Source organism: Danaus plexippus, chromosome 2 (genome assembly GCF_018135715.1).
Source record: "Danaus plexippus chromosome 2, MEX_DaPlex, whole genome shotgun sequence".
Taxonomy (NCBI): Eukaryota; Metazoa; Arthropoda; class Insecta; order Lepidoptera; family Nymphalidae; genus Danaus; species Danaus plexippus.
Genome location: NC_083537.1, coordinates 617,540 through 642,948, shown reverse-complemented (window position 1 = coordinate 642,948; position 25,409 = coordinate 617,540). Strand labels below are relative to the sequence as shown.

General features: G+C 35.4%; 1 protein-coding gene across 17 annotated transcripts in view; it reads left to right on the top strand.

Moving 5' to 3' along the window:
* Window positions 1–25,409, top strand: part of LOC116779806 (voltage-dependent L-type calcium channel subunit beta-2) — a 68,363-nt gene that overhangs the window by 20,474 nt on the left and 22,480 nt on the right. For 15 of the 17 annotated variants that reach the window (XR_009752580.1, XR_009752585.1, XR_009752579.1 and 12 more), the window contains exon 3: window positions 21,754–21,789. The exons of the other annotated variants lie outside the window; for them this stretch is intronic. Coding sequence is in view for 11 of the 15 variants with exons in the window: in XM_061521070.1 (XP_061377054.1) it covers window positions 21,754–21,789 (36 nt within the window). In the remaining 4 variants the exon portion in view is untranslated. The remainder of the gene's footprint in view (window positions 1–21,753; window positions 21,790–25,409) is intronic. 17 annotated transcript variants of the gene reach the window in all.

The window sequence follows — 25,409 nt, the reverse complement described above, 5'->3', positions numbered from 1 at the left end:
GCGACTGGTTTCCGAGTTTAGTCTCTGTTTCAAAAAGGAACGTGTTTCACTAGGCTCCCAGTACACCGAGACCGCCGTCTCCGTTTATTTCGGGTCACATCTCGTTATTTCTATTTTATTGTATGAATACATAATGTTATGGCCGCCGTAGAGTTGCGACACACCGCCAATTGCCGAACTTACTACGGTAAATTGTCAAAGATTAACATTCCACTAATTGGATGTAGAGGAGTGACCTGTTGTCGCCCGGACTACAGGATTATAAAACAACTTCATAGTGTTAATAGTTTGATAGAAGAAAGGATTTTAAAGTGTTGTCCTACCGCACTCTCCGTCTCGTTGTCTCTCCCTAATGTAACAAAGTCCTCTCGTCCTCTTAGCGACAAGTTAATAAAGATCCGTAAAGATTTCCATCCATAAATAAGTACGTTTCAAACTTCAATGATAGATTAATAAACAATAGCGTTTCCTGCCACTTTGCATATGGCCGTGACCACGTCGGTCCTCCTCTTCATGGACCACAATATATACTGATTGATGGAAATTATATGTCGGATTACAGCAGCTATACAAATGTCTCTTCATTAACCAATTCATGTATAGTGGTTCGAATTGAATTCGTATCGGCCATGAATATAGACAGTGCTATTTATGTCATGTATCTGGCGACATGTTAAAAAGAGATGTATGTAGTTCCTTTCGCCGTGTAGGTAGAATACTGCATCCGTCCCTTCTGCGATAATACTGATCTCTAGCGCCATTAGAATTGAATTTGATAAGTAGGTATGTGGCATATGCTTGTTTATGAGAATCCCATATCTTTATTATTCAAATTGGTGGCCAAACCGGTCCGCGTTAAAAATAATTGCGTCGGTGTACTATATAATATACCTGTATGCTTTAATGTTTCGATTCACGAATATTTTATTTTATATCGGACCTCTTAGAATGTGATTATACAAAAACAATGCACGCTAGCAATAAAATTGACGCGGATATTAAATTTATTGAATTCGTGCGAAATATTTGGCGAGGCGATTTCCTCTTGGAGATGATGTGTTTTATTCCGTTTACGTCGGGTGCGTAATGTCTTCCGCTCGTCTCGACTGTGACGAATTATACATTATTTTTATGTTTCTCCTTGTACGTACTCAGCTCCCGTCTGCCGCTAGGCTGTTGGCGCTCCACGGAACGAGGTCTCTTACCGCGCATTAAATAATCCGATTCCATTCCATCGCGTCCCATTATCAAACGTTACACACATTATTAATGAATTATGTATACGATAAGCAATAAACATCTCAGAGACGTTTACGAGGAACAACTCTAATTAAAACGGTTTAGAAAGAAAATTTCGATTATGGAACTATAATTGGTGAGAGACCTGTTGGCTGTCGTCTGAGAAACGTTACCATGAGGTCTGAACACCAGGCCATAAAAATAAAATTCAGACAGCTCGTCATACACTTAGATATAAATAGCTGACGTGGGTCAAAGGCCTTATGCCTATTGAAAGAAATTTGATAGCAGGTCGAAGTGAGGCTGTACGGCTAAAAACGTTAAATTATGTTGAATATTTTAGCATCACAAACTAGATTAAAGATTGATGTCTCCAGATACAAGCAAATTAGCGAACCGCTGTTGTGTCGTCATACGGACATTACCGATATTCAATATATAAAACAAGTTTAAATTCTTACAGAATAGAACATTATTATAGTTATGAAATGAAATAAAGAATTATGTATTGCGTGGGAGCAGAGAAGTCCATCGACCCGCTGCAGTACAAAGCGTTATAGGCACAGCTCAAATAAATATATACTTATATACGTGGAGCTAGCTGAGAGTCTAAGAAATACAAAAACTTTCTACGTGATTTACATTTCAAAAGATATTGAATATTAAAATACAGCGCATTGTACATGACCTACCAACACCTTGCAGGACGATCGGCTATCATAATACGTTGTAATGATTAAATTAATCGTTAGAAATAAAAGTCAATGGTCAATTAGTCATAGGAGTTAGTTTAAATAGATCGAAGCAGTTAATTATATCCAGACCCGTTTGAACTCGCCTTTCACCAGCCTCGTGTTTTATCGTTCAAGATATAATGTATTGTAAAATGTCCACCGTTCTTCCAATGACCCTTGTAATTATTAACAGCCTTTATCTTCTACGGAATGAGAACGTATTTTATGGTTTCTAGCAACACGAACAACGAGCACTATTCAAGTAATGGCTTACAAAAAAAAATTTAATACTTGAACACACCGTTTACAATTTTTATGATTTTTCGTACTATTTGCCATAAAAATATGATTGATTCAAAAGGTTATTACCTAAAAAATATTGTAGAGATTTCCGATACAAGATCAATAAGACGCCTGAATAATACAGTAATGATCAGCCCTCTGTTAATAGTCTAAGTGTAACAGACCAGTGAAGCCGAGACGGTCGCTCGTGAAACTGTATCTATGGACGAATTAGTTGGCCAAGTAAAATATATCAAATCCATCGTCTCTAAGTCCGGCTCCACACATGAACGTCTATTTAATTCACTTCCAACAACATGTTAGTTATTATTGTCCTAACAACAATAATACATATAACTATTTGATGGTTGTATTCTCCTGTCTCACACTACCTTTATCTTATCTTAATTAGACATTTCCAATTAAATTAGTACTGAAATTTTAATATCACTGCCGACTCACGTTGACAAAGTTATTTTCTTATTACAAGGCTTCTATTATGCTAATGGCTTTATATTTTTACAAGTGACATAACGTTTACATGTATTTCGTAGTAACTTGGTATCTCAGCACTTAATACTTAATTCCCATACAGCTTTCAAATTTCACTGCTGACTCTAATCAAGCTACAATTGTGCTTTCAATTATAACTCTTATTGCCGTGATATAGAGTCGAATTGTTTTTAATTAGCTATAACTGTGGTGGGGACCGAACATATCGTTTTGAAATTCCGATTTTGTAGATATAATATCTGTTAGCGGAAACATTTGGCCATTACCAGCATGTTACCAATATAGAAGATTATAAACTCACGGGATAACTTTGTCTCCGCGAACGCTGCGTTTTCTTATCACTTAAAATACACTATAAAAATACAAATCTTATATCTTAAAAATAAAGATGATGGGTCAAATCTAAAGTCATCTGTGGTATCACTCGTTTTAGTCGAGTGTAACCTACAGCTGTAACGTTAAAGTGACGACGCCACGTTTTAGTTTTACGTTTTAGAGCCCCGTGTTGTCTCGCCCAGAGCGTGCTTTATTGGCTGCGATCCGATGTAATATATTCAGATGGCAGATCAAATGATTTTAATTAAGCAAAGATAGTTAGATCCAGCGCTCTGCATAACGGTCACTGGAGATATATTAATGCATGAGAATAAACATTATTTAAATAAGCTTTGTTATTAACAATTCAAGTTGTGTCTCTTTATACTGGATACTTTATAACATTATTCATGTTTATACGATACTATGCTGTACGACATTTTTTTTAATTTAATTTAATAAATGACGTTTCTTATCACATACATATTTTCGAGGCTTATTTAGCATAAAAGCATTTAAAGTCTGTCCGCAACAGACATTATAAACGGACACGTACCACAAGCTTATTTTTATTACGACTAAAATCGGTTTGTATGAACAGACACATGTGCATTGCTAGTTACAGAGCTGAGGACATAATTTTTTTGCGCACAGATGTACAGGCGCGGATGTAAGCAAATGCTCGTCATGTGCACTCTTACAGGTCCAGTGCGATACTTGTGGAGTTCTGTGAGAAAATGTGAAAACCTTCAGACTAAAGAGCGACCTTTCCTGTAGAACTCATCCAACAGATTTCTTATTCGACCAAAGAACATTATTTCTATTGAATTTCATAAAAGACTTATTCATTAAAAAATACTTAAATAATTTAATACACGACACGTATTTCACTCGAACAATTTCTTTTAATATTAAACGCTGTGCGGAACTCTCCTTGTATTTCGTACCCGCCATACACAACTTGAAGTTAGTTTATTTTTTGCGGCACTTTTCGGAAGTGCAAGGAGCGTGCCATCTGTCGTCTCGGATTACAAACTATTTGACCCCCGTCTCACCCCGCGCGACTCTACCACCGACCCTCAACCCTCAACTCTCACCCCACACCCCTCACCCCGCTTAAATGTGCCATCAAACTGTGCCAGTTAGACTAAAATTTATATTTTATATAAATTTATGACCTTTATAATTGAATTATTCTTATAATCGTAATTCTGCAACACCAAAATCTATGCCTCGATATAATCTGCAACTTCCTACACAACAATATACAAATAGGTTTCTATAAATCGGTTCTAATCGGTTCTATAACAGACGAGCCGACGTTTCAATACATTTGGCAAATGCTATTTGTAGCGAAATAGAATCCAGAACTACGTGAGATTCTTTTCATCGAAGTTCACCTAAAAATATTTATTCATTCTAAGGATTTTAAGCAAGTAATTCGCATTATCATCACAATACGAGATGATAAATCTGAATGATAATCTTATAAGTATCATCGAGCAAAACTGCAGGAAGAGACTAGTCATGACATAATATACAAAAATATATCACCTATGATTAGCTGTCAGTGTCGTGAACAGTAAAAACAGAACGTCAATTAACGGAGTCGGTTAAAGGATTTTTGATGTTTTATGATAGACAACAATCACAGCCAAAACATTGAACCGAACATCCGATAAATGACATTTAGATTACTGCGCTTGTTAAATTTTATATACGTTATTAAAGTGTCTTAGCTACACGTACTTTTGTGTTTTTATGTTGTTGCGAATGTTGTAAGATTGGAAGTAATTATAGCGTTTAGGAATTATTCCGATGTTTTGATTCTTCACAGATAACTATAAAAAAAATTTTTTTTTTCGCTTTCGATGTCAAATAATCATTACTTATAAGAATATTAGTAATAATGAAAAGTCGACGCGTTTGGATCAATCTCAATAAATTACAATCCGCGAAACTTTTCCTCTTATGACTTAATTCCATTACTTTTAATATAATATTTTTTTAAATCAAATTCTTTAAATATGTCAGTAAAATGGCGAAGCACAATGAAGGTTTTAAATAAGGCTACCATTACCTGAGGTTATATTATTTTATATTGACCTTCATTAATCATATTTTTTGTATGGATGTACCTGCCTGTACCCTGTACCCTGTAATGCTTTTAGATTTAAGTCCTTTAGATATGACCCTGATAGGGATTGTCTCTTATTTGTAGAGTATGGACAGTGTTCCGTACATAACGACGTTTCTCTGATGTTACGTTATGATATAGGATTGTATTTCATTTATTTCGATATTCAAATTTATTTAGTGATATAATCAATCAGTGCGCCATCAATACGCGGACACCTGGACACCTGGAGATGTGAACTGTTTTTTTCTATACAATAATAATGAAGGTTACGAACTCTTATTTGTAGCTGCGGAACTCTAAAGGATCTTTTTGTCAAGTAACTCCTAACTATAAAACAGTTAGACCCACCAGCGTTATCCTTTTAATAATATAACCGATTGTCTCTCGTTTTTGTAACGGATCGTGTGCACAATATTATATTACGACTTACGTCAAATCCTGTACCTGTTTCTAACTTCAGCTGGCACGTTGTATTACTATCTTTATATCGTTTATGATAAAGTTCAATTTCGATCGCAGCCAATTCGTATGTCAAGTCAATCGTAGATAATTTGCTATCAGTTTTAAACTCTATGCCATAGAATTTATTTTGGGAATTGTTTGCAGCATATGTAATTTATGTAGCGGCGGGCAAGCTATACTGAGCTTTACTGGTACATGATTAAGTCTATGTTACAATGGCATAGTCGACATGTGTTATGTTTAAAGCACAATTTAATTCCGACCAGTTGACAGGTAGGATTTTTTTAATATTTACGGATATCAGACGGGGGTCGTTACAACCATTATCTTCGCACTAAGCAGGTAGAATTATAGAAATATAATACACGGGAAATTAAATTAATGATAAGAATGCTCTAGGAATTTGTAATATCTTAGTCTCACATCACCTTGAGTATTAAGTATTGAGGATCGGAAGAATCAAGTACCTTGCTCTTTCCTTAAAGTAAACGTTGAAAATGGCAAGTTAACAATTCAAATAATGTACACAACACTCGGTCATGTACAATCTTCAATTATTCTACAAAAATCTAGACACATATTTTTACATAGCTTCATAGTCTTCATCTCTTAAGGAGATTGCTGTCAGTAGCTTGGAATACATAAAGGTAACTTCAGACAAATATGTTTTACTTTGTTGTCACAATACGACCGCATTGATGTGCTTACATGTTCATTATACTTCTATCACCATTGAGCGTTGTTTAATTTTTTGAGAACAAAAGCTAATCTCATGAAGTTATATTCTGATATCGTGAGATGAAACGGAATATCATCATCGACCACACCGCGCTTCTTTTAGTAGTATTCAGGGCATCGTCAGCCTTAGGCTAACTTTCATTGCCTTTTCTTCGTCATAGGATCTCTCAAGCGTGTTTAGAGCGCAGCGTTAAAGTCTTCACTTAAACTCCTGAGAAAATCTTCAATTAGAGTCCTGTATCCTGTTCTTGGCAGTCAATAAGAAAGAGTTCCTTAGTATTACGGGTAACTGAAGCTATACATTTTCTCCACGCCACAGAAACTTTGAATTAACCTAAGAATATTGTACCACTGCTGGTAATTCTGTTAAGATTCCAGATCACAACTATGATCTCAAATTTCATTTCCAAGCTTCTTTAAAACATATTACTATCGTTGTTAGAAGTTCTCATTGATCCAGAACATATCGGACATCAGAATGATTTATAGATATCGCTGGAAACGCCTAGAATCTGAAATATATAAAAAAGCCATAGCCATTATATGTGATAAGACAAGAAGAAGTCTAGAGCGAAAACTAAGGAACAAAGCACGTGTCTGTAATGCTGACAATAAATTAGGTAAAAGGTAAATACATCCTTTTAATTATAAACAATTCTCATTCAAATCTCTAAGACGCATCACCACAAGCTTCCGAGACACATCTCCCACTCAATATCTTTTTCGTAGCTAGTAGAATCTGTTAGACATAAGAAACGCGATAAAAGTTTAAATTTGATTAAATACTCTAATGAATTAATTCGATTCCAAGCCAATAAATTGCGTTAACCAATCTCGCTAACTAGCTGATAATTACAAAACCTGTGAGAACTTCTGCGAGGTATCGTAATGGCTAATTTTATTGATCTATTTTATTGAATTGATGAAGATGGCTTCCTCGACTTGACCCAAGCCTGCTGTTATAATTTATATTACGAATTATTATTGCTTAATGTTATTTAATATCTGCGTTTTTTTTCTAAATCTAAGTAATTTATTCTTGTTAAATGGCATTTATGTATACCAGAAATACTATGTATATTACAAGTAAAGAAGCAGAACTATTGTACGGTTAGTTGTGTATTTACTAAGTGACAGCCATTTATTCAGCACTACATCAGGCGATGCGATTAAATGATTATTGATGAACCACTTTGTCTTACTTATTGAAAAAATCTATGTATTAAATATTAATTCTTGAAATAGACACCGAAATAATCAAATATTTAAATGGGGACAGCGATATATGTGACATAATGAAGTGAATTCCGATGTGGAAATCTCTGTATCATGTAAAATATTCAGTTAATGCAGAATTCCATTTTAAAAATGGCACTATTGTGCATTTGAAGTGCACTCCAACACTATGCCTACTCGTGGAGTGATAGCGAGTGAACAATCCCAATACAGAGGGTGGCTGGAGCGGCTCGGGGCGAGCGAGGGCGATTCGCACCAGTCGCGGCGATAAATCACGTACGGTTTTTGTGACGGACGTGAGAATATACAAGCTCTGGCGATCGCATGCAATATAATGCACGTGTGACATGGACATTGAGACTTTTTGTTGCATTGTGCAATATTCGCTATTAGTTTTTGTATCTGTTATATATAGCCCGGGGTGAATGGAGATTGTTACAGGTCCCGTACAGGTCCTCCCTTCACGACATTCATCCTGATCATTGTGAACATTGTTGGTGCACTTGATGACAATTAAAATAGTTTTTAGCTTTGATTTTCAGATTCAATGCAAAATATTACACCTAATATTTCAGCAGCTGTCTTAAGCTATGATGAGTGTTATATTCTGCACTCACCCGATACCTGTGAATGGAACTATTTGCACGTTTTTCATCCACTATATTTGTTTGAGTAATAATTCTAATCTTTCGTACCTGCAATGTGGCGTATAGTTGCTATTTGATAAAAAAAAAATGTATGCATTATAGTTTTAACTACGAGTATAATAATTGGGATAAATAAGGCATTGGCATCAAAGTCGGTCCTAAACAAACAGAGCTTGCGAGAAATGTTTGTATAGTACAAGGATGCCTTCATTTGGTAATTGTCACATGATCCTGGCATTGTATGATGTATGTGAAACGGATATCCCTTACTTAAATAATAACATTTATTTAAAATTCATTAATTCACATTAGGCGCAGTGCTACCTAAATACTCAATCAGTAATGCAAGGCATATGGCCTTGATAACAAGACTTTTCTCTTACATGATTATTTTTCTGCTGTCCGTCATCTATACGACGCGGCCTGTATCTGTAGGTGATAATCCTATTTCCTCGAGTATCTCCGTCGCCGTATAACCTTCAGCGTGTTGTACTCGCCGCCATGGTCCATTGTGCTGAACTGGGTCGCTCTCGTACTGAGGTGGTTTCACTTCACTCTGCCTTGAGGATGCTTCACTACTGAATCTAGTTAATTTTCTCTCAACTCTTTGATGAGTTCCGTTGTTAGTGGTATGAACGTTTATGAACGTATTGTTTTTTTATCGATTAGTTTTTTTAGATGTCTAGTTTTTTCTTTTATTCACGAAATGCCTTGTAATGTGTGAGTCGATTTAAATTTAATTTTTTCAGCTATAAACAATGTCTACCTAATTATATATTATAATTTGTTATATAAATCATATTTAGTTGCGAAATAGGTACATTGGCAGATTACATATCTGTATGTTTATATAAATGAGCGTTTCCTATAGGGCAGTTTGTCAGTCGATCAGTGTTCATCATCAGAACGGTTTGGTTGGCAACACTCAAATACAATATTATGAATTGAAATAAAAATTCATTGACCTCAGAACCCACATCTGCTCTTTGACTATCAAATAAGACTTCAGAGGTAAATGTACTGAAAATTTTAAATTATAAAACGTTTTCTGTATATATTACCACACATTATACTAAATACGAAAACTCCCTGCGGTATTGAACGTAGAGAGACATCTGTATTGTTCCGAATCCTTCATTAAGACATTTACAATAAACGCACAGCTCTATAAGAAGAACGTCTTTATAATCATATAGAATTATTTCGTAGATTTTTCATTTTTGCAATATTCTTGACTTACTTTTCATTCATCTATATTTCAGGTACATAATGCTTCACCGTTTTTGTTGTCGTTTTATCAGACTTCATTACATATGGACCACGTCTTTGACAGACAGTCTGTTACTGTCCAAACTCATGTTTTATAATTTATAAACATTTCATAGGAAGTTTAAGACATTTTGTTTTTATTCAACATTAACTATAGAAGTCGATTATATTTTAACTATTTCAATACTAATAATAAAAATAATTAAACCCGCTTAAGCTCCTATTTAACCCTAAAACAACACATTATTCATAGACACAGTGTAAATTTGGAAGTCTGTCAATACATTTAAAGCATCTTTTTACATATTTGAAAGCTTTAGCCGGAGGCATATTTTTAAAAGAATCTCAAATAAGCCAAGTGCAATAGGTTGCATTGCTTATATAATCTGTATCTGAATCCAGAGCATTTAGCTTAAAGCAGGTCAGGTATAGTCAGACTCCGTGTGACCTAGATCTTTTTATAACCAGTCGGGACGTTGAAGAAGCGAGGCTTTCAATGTATTTTCGACTTTATATATTCAGATGGTTTAGGAAACGGCTTTAAACACTAATATCGGTATAGTCTGTAGGTCATATATTTTAGTCTCCATTCATCAGGGTATTAAGAGTAACAGTGCCTCTTTAACAGTATCGAGAACATGATTTCCTGCTTTAAATATTCATTTGAATAAAGTTAATGTTATACAGAGATTATTATTTTTTAAGTTATGCAGAACTGTAACGACAGATTCATTATAATAATTTTACGCGCATGTGAGTCGAACCATCCGTCTGCGAGTTGGTAAAGGATGCTACTGAATGATGTCTTCAACACGGAACTGAACGGGAAAACAGTTACTTACAAGAAATAAGAAATGCAATTATTTAAATTATAACAAGAATATAAAATTATCAACAAATGTATCTAAATATACAGAATATTGAATTGAAATTAAATTATATTTTGTCATATAGTTCGTATTTATATGTTAACGTTAACGAGTGTAAACATAAAATTATTTTTATTTAAACGTGATCTCGTGGAAATCTTTGGAATTGTTTTGATACCTTTCATAGTCACCCGCATTAAGCATTTGAATGTATTTTTTAATGTCATAGTTGGGAAGCGAAACTTTGACCTAAAAAGTTTTAGGAAAATAAAGTAAATTTTGCATAAAAACTAATACCTGCGCGATGCTCGGTCATTTATATAGTATATATCTGTGCAGAGTATTTTACATGCATGAGAGGATATAGCGGAGCAAAAGAAAGTCTATCGGAGCCTACATCTAAGGGAGAGGACTTCAAAGGCCGGCTGCAGTGCAATGCGCTTCGATAGATTCTTTGATCACATTAGACGTAAGAACTACACATTCAATATATTTATTAATTGTCATCAAATACTTTAAAGGAGTGAAGAAATCACAAAATTTTTTAGTTTCTTTAAGATTTAGATAAAATACTTTTCACATTCTTTTTAAAACTATTCACAATTTTCCTTTACTTCATTACATTCTTAGTTCAAAATGATGGCCGTATTCTCGTATGTCAGATTGAAATCTAAGAAAATGTGATTACTTACAAAAAATAACAATTAATTAGGAATGTTTATATAGAACCATAGAAAGCGACTAGTTCTATGAAGTATTGAAGCGTTACTGTCTTCAAGCAGATGTGATGCAGCTGTCGGAGTGGATCTACAGCTTAGCTAGGGATTCAAAGACTAGGTCTTATACTGACGATCAAAGTCTTCATCCGAGTGCATACGATTTCACGTGCAGATGCATTCACAAAGGGACTCGTATAATTTATCTCATCGGACACTGATAATTTTATATATTATTAAGGGAATGTTTCCATTTCAGTGGAACAACTCTCAGGTACATCCCGAGCTCATTTAGAACAACAAATGATACGTTCATGTACCACAGAATGCCATTAACATCGCCTCATGATGACTAACACCAGTATCTCGCAAACTTTCCCTTTATTTTTTTCATTTGACTGTGATACAATTGTTTTTATTTTATTACTCAGAAATTTGCAGCCGATATGGGGAATTCGTTATTGATGATTTCTTCAAACAAAAAAGTGCTTTAACGATGTTGAATAAGTTTGGTTTCGCATTTAAACTAGTTGTACTCGTGGGACGTTTCAAAACGTTACATGTATGAGGAAAATTCAGGTGCGATGAATGAACCAGAGGACTCGTCTCACGGGGATCTAACATTCAACTTATGTACTATTGAACTTACATAAGTCCGCTACAGTCAACAGAAAGAGTATCTGTGAAACTAATGTATAAAAGTTTCTTAACGGAACAAATAATGATAGTGTTTTAATCCGAGTGTTCATTAAGATCGTATAAAACAAGGTTCGAGTGCATCGGCAATATAAGGTTATAAAACAAACGAGCTACACGCCGCCGTTACCAAACACTATTGCCCTTAATCGCTCCATTTAGTTGTAGCCGGAGTCGCTCGCCATATGTAAATGCATCGGATCCTTCTGAGAACGCTCCAACTCGCTCCCTAATTATTTTTAATTGCCGCGATCGTGTACGGCCTTCGAGGATGAAGTTCTTAGCATTTTTTTCGCGTCTAGTCACTGAATCGACGATTACTATAAATGAGTCATGTCTTCAAAGGCAACATGCGCTAAAACAACTAGTGTTTTTTACCTGACGTTCTTAGAACGCGAGGGTACTCGTAAATCAGAGACGGCGCCCTGTTATTTGGTTTCGTTCATAAAGCGAGTTAGGGCGCGGTAATTGCAACATCGGCCTCAAGCCGCGGGTGCTGCCATCGCGCCCTCTTGATTACTGTAAAATCTGTACTATTATTTTTAGCGCCATATTAACGGTATCCCTTGCTCCCTCGCTTAACATTTCTGATGTGATTTTCCTGTTACTCGACCAGTTTACCGCTCTGAATGAACGATACGAGAGGAAACATCGGGATGGTCAGAACGCGTCGGCGTCTTCAACATTATGAAGGACCGCTTCAAGTTTCTAATTCATAAATGATCGGTGATACGATGATGCATGACTGAAAAACCACAAAAAATAAGTTACTAGCTTCATAGTTTTCACATTTACCTTAGTTCTTATTCTTCGTTTTACAAACGTAATATTTCCGGTTTCTTTCAAAAACATTCAATAACAACAACCTAACTATAATTATTCAATAACGTACCTATTATTTCCTTAAGTCTGTTTTGTACATACTGTGACCTAGCGTCGACTCCCAAAGACCTTGTCCAAATTATACATCGGATTCTTTAAGATTTTAAGTTGCTAATCTTGAGTGGCGTTTTGTAAACTCGTAATGCAACCAAGAACAGCGCCGGAGGATATTGTTTACCGTCTTGTGGATCTACTTCGATGTCTTATAATACCTACTAGGTCACCAGACTAGTTAGGTCTCTGCTAATATGATCACGTTTTAGACATATACCTACTATAAATATATAATGTTTTAATTCAGTTCAGCCGTATGTCCTGGGACGATGGTGTCACTAGTTGAGGCTTTGTCCATTTTTTTTTTCTATTCCATTGTGTAACGAGAATTCTCTTGCGGGCAATTTAACAATTGCTTTTAAATAGATTTAGGACAAGTGTAATGGACTATATTCAATAAAGTATTGTAATTTTTCCATATCTATAAAATATATTGACCACATTATAAATATGCATATTCGTATTTAATGCGCCGTAAGTACATATGTAAATATATTATAGAGAATTTAAATGGACGGATGCATCAAAAATATTAGTCGAAGGGTAAAAATGATAAAAAATATAAAGCTACATATAAATTCTGAACTCCATTAAAAGGCGAAAAGATTTATCTGAGAGACCTCACCGATATACTTTATAATATTGTTTGCGCAAGCGCAAGTGCTGTCTTCAATATGAGTATCCTTACCCAGCCATGTATCACACGCTTTGATATACATTGCTCTTTATGGGTGAGCTTATATGTGTTTCGTATGGATAAAATCGGCAATGTATCGTATGTATTACGATGCGATTCCTTTAAGGTCGCCACTCACACATGTAGAGGTAAGTAGCAGTCCACACACGAGTAGTCGCAGGTACCAAAAGTTAATTGCCTTTGTATGTAAGTGAAGTCTCTACCTGTGATGGTCGGTTTAAGTGCGGACAGCTCTCGGATAGTTTTTTTTACATTACTTAGTGATTATTTTATTAACGCTCTGAATATTACATAGTAATATTCTCATTATATAAATACATAAATACATATAATATCATGTCATATGTGAAATTCACGTAAAATATATTTGTTTTCATTTTAATTTGCTCAAAAATATAAAAAAAAAAACAAAAAAAAAGTCATATTTTATTTATCCGGAATATAATAAGGTTGTAAATATTTTTTTGATGTCATATATATTCAAATTAGTTATAAAATGCAATAATGCCGATGAATTTAGCTTTTACGGCAGAAACATTGACTTGTTATTTTAGCGCCATCTCATAAACTTAGCGGACACGTCTCATAGACTATATAATTACTATCTACAGCAATAATTATAAGAGCTGAACTGGTCAATCGCTGTTTAATTCATAATAACTATAGTAATATATATAATAATTACAACACATAAAGCTCGCCTTCAAATCCTCGTATATATTTTTTTGGGTCAATACCGTGTACCTGCGTTATAGATCCGTAATTTTTAATTGACAAAAAAAAACGTATTGGAACGTTTTAAAGAGGAATTCATTTTTATTAGTCATATAAGATATGAGTACGGCGGCGTGGGCTCGACAGAAAATGTTTGAATCCACATTGTCATTTCAATATGGATCTTAAACCCATTGTATTTTAAAAAATGCAAAATACGGTAATGTTTGTAAACTTTTCTATTATAAGCCTTTGGTCCTCTTTTATTATTCCAGCTTTACATTATTCGATTTACACAATGGCGTATCAACTTGTGTCTTCTGCTCGAAAGGCGTATATAGATTTTTTTGAAGTACTGTCACAATAGCATCTGCGACTCTCATAATCGTTTTACAAAAATCCCACAGACAATTTTAGAATCAATCACTGTAGCGTAGAGAATAATTCGGTTCAAATGTAACTCAAAGGTAAACCATGGAGGTGTCGGCTGTACAATTTTGATCTCGATAGTACAGGTAGACGCGCCCGAACAATACCTGTTCGAAATTCAAACGCAAAAACGCGGTAATGAGCGCACTGTCAAGGGATAATGGCTTTCCATTGTCTATGCGGCCAGCATCGCTCCTGAAAAAAAAATGTAGTTAGGGTGAGGTTTTTTTTGGCAAATAGTTATAGCAAAAAGTTTTGCTTTATTCGGATGAGAAAGTGATATATTTTTTGTTATTTATAAATCATCTTGCATTTATGTTTTATGATCGCCATTCTATTTGATATATTTTTGTGAGACAATCGTTCGGAATGAACGGAAAGGCGCGGCTGGATATAAAAATTATTTAAATATGCTAATATATAGGAAAAGATGAATGAATTTATTTATAAACTAGTTTGATTGCAGACACATCATGGAGAAAGGTTTCGAAGTAACCATTTAAATATTGGTGAAAAATATATTTTTTATGTTTTTATTATGGAATTTTGATAGTTTAAGACATGAGCTTATTAAATTTATTCAACTTAAACCTGAGACGTAAAACTGACGCCTGACATCAATAAATATATTACAAATATTGAATTTAATATTAATTTATGAATAATTTGTAATCAATCCTATATATTTTTTCTTCGGAATTAACTTGCTTGCTTTTAGATACATTTGTAGTAACTACGATTAATTGTGTACAATTTGTTGAAAAGCTTAGAACTCAAATTTGTTAATGATTTTGATAATTGTGATGTATTTTTAAATAAATTGAAGAGCAAAACTCTAACTATACCTGTTTATTGATATAAATGAGAAAGGCCTAAAATGTGTCTGCTTACATAAACTATATTGTACGAGTATGCTAATGTGACTCAATCATTCCACTTTTTAATCAAAACAACTTCTAATAAAGCACCGGAAGCGAACGGATTTGATCAATACACAACGTCTCGCGGTAAATAACCAATTATTGGATTTTTAATACAGGTATTTATAAAATTAACTGTATTCTAAATTTTTATTTATGTTATTTTATTATTTCTCTAAATGTCACTTTGTATATTGATATTAACTAACTTGACGACTTTTTAGGTTCGTATTTGATGAACTCGACAACACCGTAGAACTTTCTAGCGTTTATATATCTCAAAACATATCCTTACTTTTATTTACTTCTAAATAAAAACAACACGAGATGTAATTTAGTTACAAAAATAAAATGTCGCGCCACGATCATCTCAATAAACTACCGAGTAATACTTGTATGCTAATTTGTAAATTAGACGAAATCTTAACTAAAATTTCCATTGGTGGACATTTTGATCGCTATGCCCGCAATTGTAGGAATATTATCGTCATTTTATGCTAATACGACCGTCTTCGGCCATTAGGTGAGCGCGCACAGATAAATTATGTGATGCGCGGGCGCAAATTTAGTATTATTTCTAAGCTCTTGATTCTCATAACGGTTGTATGTCGTGTATCGTAGAAAGTATGTTATGTATCAATATCCGGAAAGTTCTTATGCTATCCTTTTGTTGTTTTTTTTTTTCTTAACGACTCTTAATTCTCGATTGTTTTAGAAATAATTAAGAATGCCAATTATTAAATTCCCGAATGATTTTGTGTTGATTAACCGTAATGAAATAATAGCATTCTCGATTTCGAATTTCTAAAACGGAGACTCATCTGTCAAAACTGTTTAATGTTTCTAAAAAGGTTTCAAGTCGACCGGAGCCGACTCGTTATTGTTATTTATATTAAGACTGGCCGAATTGCTTCGACCCCGCACTTATTAAAAAAAATAAAACTATAAGTTAAAGGCGGGAACATTCGATTCTAAGCGTGATCCGGCGTAGGTCGACTTTGGATCGCTCCGGGTTTCTGGTAATTTTGTGTCCAAGTATACGGAATGCTGGGATTGCGATGTTTAGGTACGTGTTTTTTGTTTGTGTGCGAGCGGGACGGACGTATAAATAAGGGTCGTTTGCGAAGTGCACTAATGGTGTTATATTATACTGTACTGGCTTGCGGGTTACCTTTTTGTATGATGTATTCATTAGATAACACGATTACTTCGTGAAGTCCGTATTGTCTCTCCGAGGAGGTTTTTGTTTCACGTCAGCGTCATCCGACTTTTTTTTCAACCATAGCTACATACAGGTCATGAATTTAAGCTACATGTATCGTCATATACTCAGAATAACAATGATTCACTTACCTTCAAATTTCTACATTTAAAATGGAAATTCCACGTCATAAATAAAATAAACATGTACGGTTTTTTTAAAGACAAATTTGAGCATTTTCTAGAAAAAACATTTTTTTTATTCTTCCTTCTATTTAAGGATAATATATACGGGTATATACAATCCAAGCCAAATATCAATTCCGAGGTTTCAAAATAAAAACTAATTATAATGAATGTGAGCAATACAAAAACCGTATAAGATATAGCGGTTCTCGGAACAATAGTGATTTGCGCTGAACTAATCCAGAGATGTAGCGCAATGGGTCACATTGAGAGCTGGCGTCCTTGGACCCTCCGACCATCCGCAGGCAGAACATCGTAACTTGAGTTTTTATATATTTTGAACAATACTCAATTATATCATTGATACATTAAAGTTTGAAGGATGTTTCATGAAAATAAATCTTAGTAACATTAAGTTTGAAATAACTCACGTGGACATTTTAAATCAAGGTTTTGTAGAGTACTTCCATAAATATACAAAGATCTTATAAAATACACGATTATTTTTATCCTTTCAAGTCTTTAGCGTCGACGGCAGATACAAATCGAGAGACATCCGACTCTTCTATAATAAAATATTATATACATATAAATTTCACAAATAAAACTACGATTACGTGTAGATTTCATAAATAGATATACTATATTGAATTTCGTAAAAGGCTGGTCTGTGACGAAAATAGTTACAGATGACGCTCCGCATGTAGGGTAGTCGATGATACGCGGATCGAGGCCACGTGATAAATGGCAAGCTCTAAATATACTATTAACATACGAATGCTGAATGGTAATGTCCATTTATAACACCGATCGATATTATATTTATTGATTATTTGTACCGATAACAAATATATATAAAGCGTGTTTTATTGTTAGAAAACGGTTTAACCCCCTTCGCTCTGTCGGCGACGCGTCCGATCCCGTAACCTTTGCAGTTAGCTGCACTGTGCCTGAGTTATTATTACTAATTTCGTTACAGACCACAGAGCATCAGTTCACAGAGACTGACCTACGCTAGTTACACGAATTTTAGTTAAAAATAAAGAGCATGAAGACAGTTAAAGTATGCAGGTCTGTCTACAAATTTTATTATTGAACCTATGATCAGAGTAATCTGGATGAAGTTCCTTGTTTTCCATGTAATCTCGTCTCGTGAGTTCTCTACACCGGTTTACAACCCATCAAACCGTACAATAACAGCCATCGAACTGTCATTTAATTTATAAAACAATATTGTTTTATGGTGTTTTTATGCGAATTTTTTATTCCCTCTACCGGTATAGTATCTATGTTACAATTTTAGAAGGTTGTAAACATTTAATGGGGTAAGTTTTACGACTGACGGCTTAGGTATAGGGGCAAGTTGTGAGGTATTCGGATTTACGTTTAATGATCGGAGCCTTACGCCTCGGCGGCTTAGATCGATGCTATGCTGGAGTCCATAATTCTTACATATATATGGACTCTACGAGCTACTTCGAGGTTTAAACTTGTAGGCTTATAATGTTCGGAATGGTACTGGTAGGATAGTTTATTCCTTTTTCGTAGTGTTTGAGTTCTTTTTAAAATTATATTCTGAATCAGCACCTGATGATGCAGTCGCGGACCAGCGGACTGTATGATTTATGATAACACACGGCATCACAGCAACGGACATGACGCAGGAGCATCTGGCTCCAACCACCTGACCTGATCTTTATGCATAGTCTAAGTCTGCATCTTCACGTAACCTAGGAAACGTTTCTCGTTTCTTATTCCATAACCTATACGTACGTTATAATTATAATTTTCCAATATTTATGGATAAAAACTGCTAACACTTCGTATGTAGTGTGACAATGTCAGTTGAGACTAAGCGTACAGACTACACCGCGAAACACATTAAGAATACAGGTGTATCGGTACTGGAGATCTGGAGGGAGTCTTCTGAGTAGATAGAAATATAAGAGAGAGAAGAAGAATATATATAGTGTTGTGTATTACCATGTGAATAAAGTACATAGAAAGTAGGTCAAAACATCTGCTGAAATGTAAACTTGGAGTCAGCTCATGATCGACGACCTGACATTAGAGATTTAACGAATTGCTAAAATAGTTCCAAATTAAATATTCATGCAGATTGTCAAGTACAGCATCTTTTGAAATTATCTCGTTAGAAATTTCTTACTTGAACACATCTTACACGAAAATCTTATCGAATAAATATCAAATAACCGTAATAAATTCTGCGAAGTATTAAATTGAAAATGAGAAAGTGGATTGGGAAGAGAAAAGCTTCGAATCCGAAGCGATCGAGTTAGTGGAGACAAAGCCTCCATCCGGCGCGCACCCTCCAGCGAGGCCGGAAGTGCAACTGGGTCACTCCGCATTCTATTCACTTTTACCTGAATTTCAAAGGACTTTATATACTTTCCAGCCTTTTAGTGTCGGAGATAATGGCGAGCCAACAGCTCTAAAGAACCTAATTTCGCTGACGGCCGACATTACACCAGACCATTCCTCAATATTTATGGCCAATTATTTAAAATCAATTATCTTTATACATATGCAATTTCACAACAAAACCAAGGGCGAGACGTTGGAGTAGTTGTGGTAAGAGTGAAAGTAATTTCACAGATCACATGACGAGGACATGCCATCGCTAGGGAATCCTAGGTTCAGAAACACGACCAGAGCACTCGTTGTAACTATACACTGAGGTACCAGGGAGACGCGACTACACTTCAACAGGCCCACCGCTGAACATAAACGATCTCATTAGTGCCCACATAATACTTTATTGTATCGACGTGAAACATAAATAACCGTTTTTAAAAACCTAAATGCAAAAATATTGAACAAATGTCGGCAAATATTTTGACGACTCATCGCACCTGCCACCGAGACCTTCGATATTAAAGACTTGTTATATACAAGCTATAAGAATATTGAAGGCATTCATTATATTATATTATAGTAGCATAGTAGTATATAATATTATGGTATGTAGACAAACATTGCCATACATTTCTCTATTTTAGCTAACTTACGATACGCGGCAATTTGGCTATAGCGTGTCGGGACACGTATGTGGCCAAAGGGAATAAGGTCCTCGGGGGTGAGGAAGGAGAAGGAGGGGGTCAGAGACGACGCCCGGGGGCTGGTCGGGGTAGGGGGGCCAGGCCAGCCTCGTGCCCTTCGCCGGGTCACCTTGCCCAGGTACATGCGCGTGCGTCTATTGTGCAATCTGACACTCGATATAAACCCATAATAACATCGCCAAATTACATGCACCCTATGGCGAGGCACGAAGGACGATATTCCGCCACGCCGCGCCGTCAGACCGATACTTTATTCTAACGAGTTTGATTTTTTCAAAACCAATTGCATTTTATAGTTGAGCGTGACAGGATAATTTAGGAAAGGAAGAGTTCAGACTTTTTGCCGTTCCCAAACTGTCTTGCTCATGCGATTTTATTCGTGTATGTAATTTTTTTGTCGGCTCGTTTTGTTTTTGTTAAGTTTCGTGTAATTATCACGAGCGATTGATATTCATAATATGGGCAATTGTTTATAATGTTAAACACTCCTTGCCGGTACTTAATTGCGCCGGCCACGTTTTTGCCGGTCTGCGTTCGACTAACAGCCGTCGCCGAGCACTCTCAGCGTATCATTACACATCGTTCCTTCCTCCTTGAAGATCTCGCCGGTTGTGACACGAAGGCTTCCTCATAGCTAACGCCAGACGCCTCGCCCGGTCGGACACTTCTTTGTCTCTCACAACATTTTTTATACTCGGACGTCTAGTGTGTCGAATTGTTTGATTATTTCGCGATGCGAACTGTAATGCATTAAGATATAATGGCTACCAATTAAAAAATATATATTTCAATTATAAAACAAAACGTAACAACTGAAATAAATAATAATCGAAGCAATAAAATGTTACATAAAAATTATTTCGCAAGCAACTAACATCGCATCGCTGTTTCTGCTCAGGAATCCTTACAAGTATGTAAATTATATTTTGGACACTATGTTACGATTATACCGAGAACTGGGTCGTTCATTATACAACACATGTTGTTTTTGTCAATCAGTATTAAAACTAGATAACGGATCCGTCCTATACCTATGTCACAGATATACAATACTGTACGTTACACAAACATTAATAATTCCCTCGGATAGGTTCCAGTCAACAAATTGTTGTAACTCTGATGACGTGTCAACTTAATATAATCTGACCGTCAGTACTTCTCGGTATTGTCATGCTCCGAAGATTCTGATTCATACTTAAGATTGCAATTACGATTGTAATTCGCTATTCGGAAATAGTATATGATACATATTATAGTAACAGAAATACTCTAAAATAAAACAAAATTAAAGAAATATTTATAAATAGATTTTTATTTTTTTTTTGTTGTACTACCGTTGTGCCGTTTTGTAGTTATAAGAAGCGTTCATAGACAAAAGCGTTTGGACAAAAGTCCACCATATAATTTTAAAGTCATTCTAGATTTCAATACAAAAATTACTCAGATGATTTAAATACATAACTGTTAAGTGAATGCAATCAATGTTGATAGATAAAGATTTAAATTATGTTCTTTAATTGGAATAGATCTCAGCGGATAAGTCGGTTAATGTGTAAGTTTGTATGTGATGCAGCATTACGTAAACATGGACATAACTTTAGTACATAACACGCTCAAAGCTTCAAGGTCCATATCATTCCCATCGATATTTTTGGTCCTCTTCAGCGTTATCTGTGTTTTGTGTCACTCTTTTCAAATATCAATTAAACCGGGACACTTGTCTTTTGTTCCACAGGAGTCTTCGCCCACCTTGACGCTTATATCGTCCAAGGTAAGTGACACAATGTTAATCGAGCTGATGCATTATCATACCGCCAATAAGCATCATCATATCACGGCATTACGGGACAGGTTCCCCGGATTCAGTTCCGACGTTCTGTAAAAAATATGTACGTGTGGAATGTAAATCATAATCCGTGCCTCCATCCAGCGGACGGTTCATCATCACCGCTTACTTATATCGTTAACAACAACTGTTTACTGTTGTGAAGCGCTTCTGCTGGCTTACAAAACATGTTTACTCAATGTGATGTATTATTGTAAGGATCTATTGAAACAATTCAACATGGTTCTTTATCAAACCAATGCCCTCATTGATTCCATGTTAGAGGTTCTATATTCGGTGATTGTATTTATCGACATTCCAAACGATAGTCGTAGTATCGCTCGACAATCTTCAGTATCCATTAATTAGTAATTATCTTCTTTCATTCTTCCAAAGGTCCGTCGGGACAAATTGTGTGCTAATGAGTTTGCTTTTTATTACATAAGGTACCTCGTTATAACAAAATTGTCTGTGCGTTTCATTCTTCATAAAAATATTTGCTCTATCAGAGACGGACCACACAGACACTTCACTGGCACTGAAGTTGTCAGTCTCCTTAATATACTGATGTTTTTGTTACGTGTCTGACATAAAACAGTGTGGTAGGAATACATAAATATATAGCATATTAATTAATCTCAAGTGTGTTATTGAAAACTTAATGATAATGTTGAATTGATTCTACTCATATGTAATAAATATAACTGTTATTAAAGAAATCTGCCTTCATCAAAAAACAACAAACAAAACATTCTATTGACCCGAGGAGGTTCGATCTTCTGAGAGAGATATAGAGAGGGACACGTGGCGGAACTGTCTAATATTTTGGACAATTATTATTAAATAATAAATCTCCACATAGCTCCTCTCCCGCCAGACACGTTAGGATGTGTTCAGATCTGAAGCAGGCTGTCATCGGCGGATGATTGTCTTAATTTATTTTAATTAAAACTGGTCGGTAGGCTGAAGGCTCGGAGCGCGCTCGTGGGTGGTGTCTTATGACTTTTTTCGTCGTGATATATTACACGGAGACTTAATTAGACGGAAAATAATTAATGAAATTACTCTATGAGTAACAGAACGGTCCGAAACCTGATCCCAACGTTTACTGGAAATATATTTGGGTAATAGAATTAATGGTCAAAGACCTTGTGACTAGTCGCCGGCGTGGAATTGGAAATTTTGTAAGAAGTAACAATTCCACTTCAATAAATAAAATATATTTAGACGACTACTCTAGGACCGCTCTACATTCAATGTTAACTCGCGACAAATCTTAATGTTACTTCTATTAATATGTCCCCGTATATATAATATGTGAGGTCTTTTCTGTTAGTTATGTCTTAGGTTAAAAGTTATAGCTCCGACTTTTACAGAGGAACTCAGTACCTAATGTTATATCTTTAAATTAATTATATATAAAATTAGTCTTAAATTTATATAATCAAGTTACTGTTGATAAGTTCAAGATTTTCGTTGTCACTCCAAACGGACAGTCACTCGGTAGGAGCAAAGTAGTAAGGTTGGTGAACGCCGACGGGCGTCCGGTTACAACGGCCGGGTCACTTTACATTACCGGTTCACTCGGTATTTAGTTATTTGTAATATTTATAGACGATTAACTCACAAAAAACACAACGAACAAAGAAATATAAACAAAATTATGTCGTAAAAAAAAATCAAACTCGATTAAAGATTCGTTTAGAGATAATTCAATTTTAATCGTTAACTTCCCAATAGCCTTATGAATGCTTACATTTTTTGCACTCTGTACTTTTTGCAACAAATTTATTAAATTTTTTTGCAATTAAATTCATACTCAAAGTATCGCTCTTCCGTCGAACCGACGTCTCTTATTATGGAGTTGATCTTACGTGTTATTAATACACATTAATATAACCCGAACGGTACATTTAACTCGGACCTTTGACCTTTACATAAAAATATCTTATTTATTGGCGATATCCCGTTAGTTCGCCGCGGAATGTTTTCTATCAACGTTCCCAGTAATGCGTCCGAATATTATTACCTTTAATATCGAATAACTCTTAACTTTTCTGCTTTACAACTCACTGTCGCCTCTTATTCGTGCACTGTAAGATATGTATCTTATTCAGTACATATAATTTTCTCATTTGAAGTAAGGATCTATTCTGGTCTCGGATCGTCGTTGTGCACGTGAATAATCTCCATGTCTGATTTATAGGAGCTCAGGAAACAGCAGAATGAGATGTTATAATGAAAATAAGTCTGTGTATATAAAGGTAATGTTGTGAGAGACGCGCGCCTCATACCGACACACGCCGCGGATGCTACTTATTGGTAGAACTGTTTTAACGGCTGTATATTAATGTATCTACATACTCGTATATAATCGCTACCCAATAAAAAAAACATAAAAACACGCAAGTAAAATTTAGATGTGAAATGTTTCAGTATAAACTTTCCGAATAAATTTGATCAAAGCTGCTGAGATTTTTTGGAGTATCGTGATAAATAAACTATCGATTATCTCAAAATGACCGGCTCTGGATTATTTTAACTCTGTGGTTGTACAAAACTGACTAAGTACGAAGTGTCTCTGTCACCAGAAATAGCCAGTGCACTAAGTCGGTAGTGCTGCGGGGGGGTCGAGAGGAGCTCGAGGGGTGACTGAAGGGGGGAGGAGGGTGCGGGGGACGGGGAGTCATTACAAGCTTCCGCCGCCAGCACGTGGCGCTTGCGGTTTTTTTTTACTACGGAGCGGAGTTAGGAGATTTAAAGACAATTATAAGAGTAAAGTGCTCTTTGATTTTTCTATCTTTTGAATGAGTCGGATGTTCATTTATCATATTATAACCGCTCAAAGTTGAGGAATTATTTCAAAATAGATCTGAGATATACTCTTCATTGGGACTTACATTTCTAGTTAAGACTTTAAGAGGGTTTATACTGATTCAGACTAAACAGCTCCAATGTAAATAGCGTTCAGTCACTTTGGCTCGAGGGACCTAAAAATATAATTGTAACGCTGTTTTAAAGATGTTTCATGTTCTGAACAATCAACATCATCACTGACTGATTGTAATCACTCACTTAATTGTTGGGCATTCATTTGGCAACACGTGTATAGAAAAAGAACTGGACATTGCCAAAATAGTTCCGTTAAAATTGTGGTACCGTGCTGTAGAACAGCGATCCGTTATTTTATAACCAATAAAGTACTGCGACCCTAGTCCATAATCTTTATAAAGTAGAGGCGGAGCTATTCCACTGTGTGGCAATACCACCGAAATAATACACGCTGACTGTGGCCTGTGGGCGGGATGCACTCCGCACTCGGATAATTGAAACTCGGATGAGGCATTTGGGGCTGGACAGAGTTAGCAGTCTATCATCTAATGTACACACTAACAGACATACCCACGAGCTTGAAGTAACTTTGGATATAGCAAATAGGTATATCTTTTACTTAATATACATGACCTTTAACGATTTTTGCTTTCAGTATTCAGTTGACATAAATATAATTCTGTTGTCTTTGTAACTGAGCTCCTCCGATTGAATCGTTCTATTGGACGCCAGCA